Raw genomic sequence first — 10959 nt, forward strand, 5'->3', positions numbered from 1 at the left:
TACCATCACAAAAATGTGAAAGTGCATGAAGGAGTTAGGAACGTTTTTTGGGGGACTGAGAGTCATTTTTGGTGGGTTGGACTTATGATTTTTTCCCAACAATAAGAAGACCTATGAAGTTATGGATTCAAAAGATCTAAGCTCAATATTAAAATGCGATATAAACATTGGCACTCTCCCCCCCCCCCCCCCCCCCCCCAAAAAAGGCCCCAACACAGTCTTCTGAGAAGATATAAAAAAAAAAAGACATGGGTGTTTATCTATTCTGAAAATACAAAAAACCGGCAACTTCAACAACGTTCCCAGTTCTGACTGCGACACAATAGTTAACACTTTTCTAGTTTTCTTTGTTCAAACAAACGTCCCTCTTTGATTCTCAAAATGTAATTCTTCCCTTGCACGCTTTTCCTTCCTTTTCAATCTTTGTATAAACCTCTTACATTCACAAAAAGACTAAATCTTTGTATAAAACCCTCATTCATTTTCCAAGAAAGAAAAGGCATTTCTTTTCTGATCAAACAATGGAAGAAATGGCAGAAAGCTCCGGAGCCAAACCCCGTGATGAAATATGGGCTAAGCTTGGTGAGGATTACACTCTCTTTTTTTTTTTTTTTTTTTTTTTTGTGCGCAGCAACAATCTGGCATACTACTGTATTATACCAATTCAGGGTTTTAAACCTGGGCCATTCTTCCTTTGTTTTCCCTTTTTCTTTTACCACTCCCCTTTCACTGGATTTCGCTGTAATTATTCTAATATTGAATGAAATTAGAACATTGGGTGTGTGAAAAGACTCGATCTTTCTTGTTTTAGAACCCAACAACGGCACAGTTATTAAAGCTTCCATTTTTACTGTTTGGTTGTATAGTCATTATATTGTTGCATTATATGCTGCACCCAGAAATTCATGCTTCGTTCTCTGTTCCCTCTGTGTTCCATTGGTTAGTAACTACCTAGAATAATGGGCTGTTGTGGATGCCATCTTCTGGTGTCTGATTAATTTGAAAAAAAAAAAATGAGAGTATTTTAACACACACAATATCTATGTAGCTCTGCAGTGTATTTGGCAGAAGGGCAATGGGTAGAAAAGTACTAGGAAGAGTGCCTTTATTTTCCGGGCTGGGTATGTGATCTGATAGTATGCAGATGCCGGTGAGTAGTGGCAGTTCTGGAAATTAGAGCAGTTACATCGCTCAATTTTTCTTTAAATGGTCTTATACAAGTGATGGTCTATGGTGTTTCTTGAGTAAGTGTAATGGTTGGAATTTCAATGCTGTTAACAGTTAAGATCAGTGCCTCAGCGGGCGTTCCATAGGGTCTGTTCATGCTCGACCTTGTATGAATGATCCAGCGATGGTTACTCACTCTCATTTTAACCATCATACCAAAAGATAAAACAGTTTATGGTTATGAAGTATGAAAGCTTCCAATCCAATGGTAAAAAGGATGGTGACGGGCCTCGGTGCTTCTTATTCCATTTTTTTTGTCTTCAGTTTGTAGAGGATTCTAAATGGACTCTTTTTTATGAGCTTGCCAAGGCATACATTTACTGTAGAATTTGTATCTCTTTTAAGGTTCTCAATTTCTTATTTGGTCAAATTCCTTCTTTCTTGCAGTTTCATCAGACTCAAGATATTCAGATGTAGAAATAAGGTCAGATGAAATAGTTATATGTTCGGAGATATCATCTACTTCTAGTGACAAACATAGCTGGTGCAAGATCGTAAGGAATTCTGATCTATGTTCTGCCACAATAAAAAACAAGAGATCAAATACAATTCTTGTTGATGGGGCCAAGTTATGTAATGAAGATACCGTAGTTATCAAGGATGGAAGTGAAATTGTTCCAGGTCCTGATGGAGAAGGGTTTGTTAACTACAGATTTAATATAATGTCAAGCCCAGAAACATGCCAGAGGCAGCTAAAGATATGCATAGATGTTGAGCATGCAAAGTGTAGCATTTGCTTGAACTTATGGCATGATGTTGTTACTGTTGCCCCATGCCTTCATAACTTTTGCAACGGTTGTTTATCAGAGTGGTTAAGGAGGTCAGAGCAAAGACGTTCTGCAGTACTTTGTCCTCAATGCAGAGCAGTTGTTCAATTTGTTGGAAAAAATCACTTCCTACGTGCCATTGCAGATGTAAGTTTTGTGCTGAAGCATTCTGTTGAAATTGAGTTGAATTTTATATCAGAAATAGATAAGCATGTTTGATTTACTTCTCATCTTCTGCATTTTGTTTAATCTTACTTTTCAAAAATCAGGATATGGTAAAAGCTGATTCTTCTCTAAGACGTGCGGATGAAGATATTGCACTATTAGATTCGTATTCATCAATACGATCAAACCTTGTGAGTAATATGATTCTTCAACCAGAGCTAATTTATCACTGTAAAATTGTGTTTTTTTGGTCCAACCTTCAAACTATTTATAAGTTTCTTCAGTGCCTAGGTAGCGTAAAATATCATGTCCTTTAATTCAACCTAAGAACAGTGATTGACACCATGTTGGTTGGATTTATGATTTTGTATCACGCTTTTATTGTCCGACATTTTCTATGAGATGTACCTGTTACTAACTTCTTTTTTTACCATAAGGTCCTTAGGTCTGGAAACAATCGCCGAAAAAGGGCTTTGACATCCACACCACCTAATGATCATAGTGATGATGGCTCAGACCTTCGATGCCCACAGTGTGGTAATATCATTGCGATTAAATATCGGATATGGAATATGGTCCTATGCAATTTTGCTTCTTGCAATTTGCAAGACTTGGCTGGAACTAATATAGGAAATGAAAATCTAATTCAGATTTCTACCTTGATTTCCATGTTTCATACTCACTGAGTTTGCTACTTGTAATTTTCAGTTACCGAAGTTGCTGGGTTTCGTTGCAATCATAGCACTGATCATCTCCAATGTCAAGCATGTGGAGGAATGATGCCCTCCCGTACTGATTTAGGCATTCCTCAACATTGTAAGTTCATCACCTGTGATTTTGCTTACTGCACAACTCCATCTAGAATTTTGTTTTCCTTTGAAATGTGCATCACTCAAGGGTCAAGATGCTTTCACGCTATCTTGTAGCATGATAAAGGTCATTGAAAGTTATATGATAAATCAAACTATTTTATATATTCTCCATTTTCTTTATGGTTAGTTTTAACTTTTAATAGTTCATTTATAATGTCTGTCAATGAATATTTTTCTTGTAGGTTCAGGATGTGATAGACCATTTTGTGGAGCTTACTGGCATACTTTAGGGGTAGCCAGGAGTGGTTCTTATCCCATTTGCTCCCAGGATACTTTGAAACCTGTATGGAACACGTGTTTTCTTTCTTTTAAGGGTAAACTTATACTTTTTGTACCTAAAGTTTTCGATAAGTTCAAATTCCATCCATACTGTTAAATTTGGCGGTCAACATGTAGTTAACATTTTTTCCAACTTCACCCTTCAAAAACACATTCATCGCCATCTTCATATCCAAACCCCCTTTTCTTCTCTCTCTCTGCGCTTTGCGCCATGCCTTCCTCCTCCTCTGCCAGGACATCGACACCATCACTGTCATCACCTTCAAGCCGCCTATGCCACACCTCCATCGCTGGCACTGCACTTGCATGCCATGTGCCTCCTCTCCACCACCCCTCGCTATGCAATCCTTCTCACAGTGATTTAACCTTCTCCTCCCCCGCCTCTTTCTCTCTCTCTCAACCTGAATGTTGTTGTTGAGGGAGGTGTTGGTGATGGTGGAGGTTGGGATTGTGGGGCTGGGGTTAGGATGTTGAGGGAGAAAGTGTTGGTGACAGTGGGAAGTTGGGGTTGTAGGGCCGGGGGTTGGGGTGAGAAGGGAGAAGGTCGTGGCCCAAGTCCATTAGTGTGGAACATTCTCTTTTCCAAGTGAAATCCCATAGCATATGAAAGAGTGAAAAAGTGCTTTTGTGTAGAATAAGAAGCCTTCGTATCTTAATGCATGTACCTAATTTATTCGGAGCTATTAGAGTGGGATCCACATTTTGGGGGAATATGAGTAGAAGCAATAACAACTTAACAAGAGTATTTCTAGTGGGACATCTTTCACAATTTCTAGAGAGGCAGTTCACTAATAGAATGAGGGATAAGGCTATTCTTTTCAGAACTGGGAAGTTCTAAAGGTTCCTGGAAATTTTTGCTCCCATTGAACCATTTGTATCTATATGCATGAATCGTAATGGTGGCAGTTAGGGTTGGGGGCTGCGGCACAGTAAGGGTGGAGGTTAAGGGTGATGCTGTTGGATGGGAGATGGGAATAAGTTGGAGTTGAGGGTATAGAGTTAGAAGGGGCGAGAGAGAAGAGTGTGATGATGGTGACAATGATGATATAGGTACAGGGAAAAGGGTAAAATTGGGGAGAAAATGTTGACTAACTATCAAAAAATTAACAGTAAAGGTAGAGTTCAGGCTTATCAAAAACATTATAGACAAAATCGAAACAAATTAAACATTAAGAGCATTTTTGAAATTTTTCGAAAACACCAAAGACAAAAAGTGTATACTTTACCCTTCTTTTAAAACAATTGCTAGCTATAGTGGAAGTTATCCTGAAAAGTGTGAACTTTGTAATATTGATGCCATTACTGGGTGAATATATTGGTCATTACACTGTTAAAGGTCATAGATATGATATAATTCTCACTTAGTCATGATGCTCTACTTGTGCTTTGCTTTTGCAGATCTCAGAACACACCATCTCTAGAATCCCTTTGATAGCACATGAAAAGAATCTGCATGAGCATATTGTACTGGTTTTTTATCCCTGTATTTTATTTTGTCCAGTCGTAGCTATTTTCTATTCTTTTTTTATTAACTTTGATAATTGTGTTTGGTGTTCTAGATCACTGAAAATTGCATTCGACAAATGGGGAGGACATTGCAGGATGTTATATCAGAATGGATAGTGAATCTGGACAACAGACTTATTGGTAATAAACTTGTCTTCCCTGTTCTAACCGTTGATCTGATGCACACAATTATGTTAACAATCTTGACTTAGATTTCAAAATTTCAGTCTACATACTCGTTCATCATGAGATTCATACTATTGCTATACAGATCATATAGCATTATCTCAACCTCTTCTACTTTTATCCTTGTCAGATAGAACTAGATTAACGCTAAATAATGCCGAGATGATTACTGCTAGGACTATCGTATGTTGGTAAGCTTGGTCCTCAATTTTTCAGGGGGGTAGATTGGATTCTGAATCATGATACTTTCTTATGTTGTAACGGTGTCACTTAAAACAATCTTGGCATCTCCATAATGCATTCTTTTATATTCATTGATGCAGTGATTGTTATGAGAAGTTGGTGTCTTTTCTCTTGTACTGGTTTCGAATATCCTGTCCCAGAAATGTAAGTCCCTTCAAGAACAGCATTTCTGCTCATTTGTTTGTTAGGTGAAAAAAAAAAAAAAACATTTTGAACTTACAGTCTGCTTACTAAGTTGACCCTTTTTTTTTCTTTAATGTATTATTGCAAAAAGTATTATTCGGAAGCAGCGTTAGCAAGGCAAGATTGTTGGTATGGATATGCGTGTAGGACACAACACCACAGTGAAGACCATGCTCGTAAAAGGAACCATGTGTGCCGTCCAACTAGAGGCAATGCCTCCTAATTCTCCATTTCTCTCATGTACATTCATTTTTAGTTTTAATCTTTTAGAAAATAACTTTTCTTTTGGTAATATTTTAGAAAATAACTTTGTTGAGTATTGACTGACATGACTTGTTGGGTTCAATTAGTTCAGAATAAATACAAAACGAAAAAAAAAAAACGCCCATTTCTTGAAAGAAAAAAGAAATTATTTCTAATGGTGAGGTGTTGTGTGTTTTAAGAAACTGTTAAAAGAAAGTGTGACATGATGAAAATAGTTGAGTTAATGACATTAAAATAAGATATCATCAATCATTTGACATTCTTTAAAACGAATGCGTTTCTCTCTCGTCACAAAATGGAATAAGACTGTGTGTGTAGCATACTAGCATGTGGATTGCTTTATAATAATCTTTTAATAGTGACCCGCAAAATTCGTAGCGGCAAACACTACCTACTCTTCCTTTTTTTTGGTTGGGTGATGATCAGATGATTGCAAGATTTTTTATAAAGGCGATAGTGAGTGAGGTTTGAATTATCCTCTCCGTTTAAATTGATTTAAATATGTGCGATGTGGCTACTACCTTAATTCTAGTTATCTTTTATGACCTTGTCTACCGAGCATGCCTTTATTTTTAGACATTAACTTCACATAAAAAATGGGTTTTTACTGTACTTAATAAATAGGTAGTGTGGTAAAAGAACGTTGTTGAACTTCATCCGAAACATTGATGAAGGATTTACGTGGATTAGCAGTAGGCTACTGGTTCTGCCTACCAACTTTCATAAAATCGTCTTGCGTATATGCATTTAAAGTAAGGAAAAGAGTCCCTTACAAACGGAATAGGATATGGTGGAAAGCAATCGAAGATGTTTGAACAAAACTTGGTCAAATTTGCAGTCTTAAAAATAAACCATGCATTAATATAACATGAGAGCGACTGAAAACAAGACGTTAGCTTTTGAAAGATCTACGTTTTATTCCCCCCAAATTATTAATCTATAAATCAACTACTTTCCAACTATAATTTGTTAACTTAGCTCGAATATTTTCGCCATTAGTGTTACGGAACATTGAACGAAGCTCAACCGCGTAGGATTTGAGCTTAATTGACTCCTTTAATTTGCATAATCCATCCATACAGTTATTATTGCATTTGAACATTAACTAACAACAACAACGACGTATGGTGCAGTGTTGAGCCCTACCTCTTCTGAAGATGACAAACCATAACAGGGTTGAGAATTGAGATTTAGACCAAACCACAATAATCGTGGAGAGAGAGAGTTCCTTCCAATCGTGGAAGGCTCACGTGGATACGAAAACGAAAGAATTAGGTGGGTGATGCGAGTAACATGCGACTTAGCTCCTAAACCTTCTAGAACACCTACATATATTATATTATTATGTATTTGCCTAATTGCCTCTTTATATTAGTCCTCGCAATACAATAATATATATCTGGGAAACTCAAATTCTGACACGTCCCTATGATTAGTATAAGGTAATATAGTAATTCAGAAGTGTCCACATAGATAAACTTATAGATTAATGTATCATACTTTAGGATCATAATGGTTAGATGCATGATATAGGTGACAGCTACCTTTCAATATTAATTAAACAAAGTAATTTTTATATACTTGTTATACATTAAGATTGGAGGAAAATGTGGAAGGGAGTGAGAATTTATGAGAAAAGACAGAGGGGTAGGTGAAATTGGTGACGTGAGCTCCATCTACACACGTACCTAACCTGCTCAGTGTTCAATGTAGATGTCTCATTCATTTTCATATGCATGTTTGATGTTTTTACTATGTCTCTTAATTTGAATTTCATATTTTAATTTTCCTACGGTGCAATTATCAATCAATTTATCATATATGTTCCGTTATGTTTTCTCTCTCATAGTCTCATTCATGACCCATACTCCCATAGGCATAAAGGTAAGGTAATTAAGGGGGCTAAGGGCAGAACATACGTGGCCCCACTCCTCACCAAACACTCTCTTTCCTCTTCAATAAATCACACACCCCCCTTCTTCAATCAATCTTATTTTTTTGTCTTCTCTCTCTCTCAAAATTTGGGTGGTGACTAACATTCTGCCCAACCACATGACCAGAGTCACTTTTCTACCTTCATTTATATTATTAAAATAAAATATAAATATTAGTATTTTTGTTAAATAATGGATAGCTCTATTCTACGTGTAAACATAACGAAATACTAACATTTAGTTAAGATAAGAGTTTAATAGGATTCTATCTATACAAAAGGCACAGTGACTAGAAATATAAAATTATATGCCAAAATTAAGATCAGGACGTCTTCACTCTGAAGTTCCAAGCTCGAAATTAATCTTTATATGTATAGGAAGGATAAATGGTCTAATTACTAATCAATTAATTAGTTTTATAATTTTTGAATTAAATATCTGAGATATGAGTTGTTTTGGTTATTCTACAATTTGTTGAACTACAAAGATATTAAAAAAAAAGAATTCAATTTATCATAGACCAAGTCTGGTCAAGGACTTCAGCGTATAGGTGACCAATTGACCACTTTCACCGATCAATATAGCAATATTTGAAAATATTCAAAATTCTGAATAAAGTAAGCTACATAAAAATGCATGGATCGATAGTACTATTTAGCATTTACCATAGTTTAACCAAGGTATAAATACATCGCATATGGTAAACAATGAAAAAGTTAAGCAGCAACCACCCGAATATGTGCTATCAGAAGGGGACGCAAGCGGGTTAACAATCTAGTCAATAGAGGAGTAGGTTAATGATGAAGGTTGAGTAATTCCTTCCTTCTAGGTAATAAGAAAAACCCTAACATTAACCAAACTTATTTTAAGATGGTTACATTAAAAAAAGAAAAAGTTAAATTACTTTAACTCATATAATTCTTTTTTATTTATCATCAATAATAAAGTTGAATATTTCAAATGTTTTTATTTGTTTTCAAGAGAAAAATTTAAAGACCAATAAAATTTATTATTTTTTTGTTAATAATTTTAATTATCAATCTAATTTTTCTAATTTATTAATTTAATAATATATTTTTAATTTATATTTTTAAATATTATTAATTAATTATTGACAAAAATAATAAATTATATCGATCCTCTAACATTTTTATATTTTTAATTCTATTTTTTTCTAATAATAATATAATGTAAAATTAGATGTTTGTAAAAAAATTAGTTATTTTTACCATGGAAACTTTACATTTGCTTATAATTGAGAATAAAATGAAAATTTTTTAAAGCTTAATAAACCAAAGAATAAAGATAAAATAAATAATATATACTAAATAGCCTCAACAAAAATCATGTGAAAATTTCTCAAAGAAGAGGGTTTCGAAATCTACAACTACTGGTCGTCCTTGCTGACTGTCAATAACTGTCGCAACAACATATCACATGGAATAAACCACTTCAACTCCATTCCATATATTAAACTCTCTAACTCCCCCTCCCCAAAAAGAAATGTTTCTCTCTATATATTTATATATCCATTTCATGGACTAATTAATTAGCTTGTAAATTGAAATCTGTTATACACATTATTATCATTACTACTATTATTCGAAGCACCACCAGCACTTGCAGTAGCAGCACCAGGCTTGGGTTTGCAGGCACAAGGTTGGTTATTACTTTTTTGAAACCCTAGAGTTTGACACACACAAAAGGAATAAGCAGCTTGTAGTTGTTGACGGTGTCGTTTTGGGTTTTGTGTGTGGATTATGGAAGAAAGAGGAGAGGGAAGGCCTAAGGAGAGGTCCAAGTTGAGTTTAGGATATGCTTCTAACTCCGTTGTGACGCCACTGCTGCTGTTTGAATCTTCATCACCCCCTCCTGATGAGTAGTAGTCTGTTCCATCAGTATTATTATTCTTGGCACAAGCAACACCAAATAGACGAAAATTGATGCTGTTGTCGCTGCTGTTGTATGTTCTCTTCTTGTTTTCGTTGTTGTTTGTGGCCGTAGGTGGAACTGCTGTTGTTGTTGGTGGTGGGGTTATTGTTTTGGTGGAAGGTGCGGGTGCAGCGTTGAGTGGTTGATGGGTTTGAGGGTCAATTCCACGGCTATAAAGTTTACGCTTTATGTGGGTGTTCCAGTAGTTCTTTATCTCATTATCGGTTCTTCCCGGTAACCTCGCTGCTATTAGAGACCATCTGACAAACAATTCAAGAAATCACGTATCAATTAACATCATCCATCTTTGATTCTCTATCTATATATGATGAAGGAACTTACTTGTTACCGAGTAAGCTGTGGAGGTTGATGATGAGCTCGTCTTCTTCGTCAGTGAAGTTGCCTCTCTTGAGATCAGGCCTTAGGTAATTTATCCATCTCAGCCTGCAACTCTTCCCACACCTAAGCAACCCTGAATACAAACACAATATATATTATTTAATCCATATATATCGTCATGTATTTTATGTGAGGATAGATATGGCAAATTAAAGAATAACACGTACCTGCAGCTTTGGGAAGGGATCTCCAACAGCCTTCGCCATGAAGCTTGATGTAGTTGATGAGGCGCTCATCTTCCTCTTTCGTCCAAGCTCCTTTGTTTGTGTGCTCTTTCTCACAACAAGGAGATCTACCCATGTGTATATTGCTAGAGAGAGAGAGTGTGTGTGTGTGTGTGTGTTTCAGAATGTGTGTGTGTGGGGAATGGAACCTGAAACTTGTTGAGAGAAAGAGAGAGAGAGAAGAGGAAGAAAGTGATTGGGGACAAAAGAGGGTAGGAAGGGAATATAAATGGGAGGTGGTGGAGAGAGAGGGGGTGCAATTGACTCGGGTACCTTCTTTTTCTCTTTCTCAAAGAGAGAGAGTATTTGACCGAGTTGGTGAGAAAGACGAGTGGTTACAATTAAGTTTGTGCTTCAATTGGGTAGGTAGCTCTACTTTTCATGTCTCTCAACTTCTCTCCTTCTTTTTCATCTCCGTCCCCCACACCCCCTCTTTTTCCCATATTTGCACTTCTACCCCTCTTCTTTCTTCTTCATTTCATTGTGTCCTTCTCTTCCTAATCATTTTTTGCCTACGTCACAACGGTTGTCAACAGTCGTGTCTCGGCTTCCAATTACTCTTATTAGAGACACAATATCTGTTAAATGGATCTATAACTTATAACGGTTGCTCCTCTTTTTCATTTCTATATAAGTTAGTTACTACTGTTAATAGAATTTTCACGCTGAATATATATATGCATTCCGTATCAACTAATGTATTATTCGTTACTTAGTTGTTTATAAGAAATATTTTTCAATTAAAGCAGTGCAACCAATAATATAGGCCTTCCCCGAT

General features: G+C 36.0%; 2 protein-coding genes across 3 annotated transcripts; one reads left to right on the forward strand and one right to left on the reverse strand.

Moving 5' to 3' along the window:
• The first annotated feature begins 232 nt into the window (after positions 1–232).
• On the forward strand, positions 233–5837 carry LOC107630894 (RING/U-box superfamily protein). Of its 2 annotated transcripts, XM_016334174.3 has the most exons (11): positions 233–582; positions 1615–2141; positions 2264–2350; positions 2597–2696; positions 2868–2975; positions 3214–3314; positions 4709–4774; positions 4870–4957; positions 5133–5193; positions 5326–5389; positions 5520–5837. In XM_016334174.3, exons 1-11 carry the CDS (start codon positions 522–524, stop codon positions 5649–5651), a joined length of 1395 nt encoding a protein of 464 aa, XP_016189660.1. In that variant the 5' UTR covers positions 233–521; the 3' UTR covers positions 5652–5837. The 2 variants fall into 2 exon arrangements, with proteins under 2 accessions (XP_016189660.1, XP_088363649.1); XM_088507523.1 differs by lacking the exon at positions 5133–5193 and having other exon boundaries at positions 263–582.
• A 3118-nt stretch (positions 5838–8955) lies between these two features.
• On the reverse strand, positions 8956–10498 carry LOC107630895 (uncharacterized). The gene is made up of 3 exons (XM_016334176.3): positions 10125–10498; positions 9901–10030; positions 8956–9818 (listed from the first exon to the last, which is right to left on the reverse strand). Exons 1-3 carry the CDS (start codon positions 10255–10257, stop codon positions 9176–9178), a joined length of 906 nt encoding a protein of 301 aa, XP_016189662.1. The 5' UTR covers positions 10258–10498; the 3' UTR covers positions 8956–9175.
• Positions 10499–10959: the final 461 nt, after the last annotated feature.

The sequence above is a fragment of the Arachis ipaensis genome, chromosome B3 (assembly GCF_059453495.1).
Source record: "Arachis ipaensis isolate K30076 ecotype BB chromosome B3, ASM5945349v1, whole genome shotgun sequence".
NCBI classification, from domain to species: domain Eukaryota; kingdom Viridiplantae; phylum Streptophyta; class Magnoliopsida; order Fabales; family Fabaceae; genus Arachis; species Arachis ipaensis.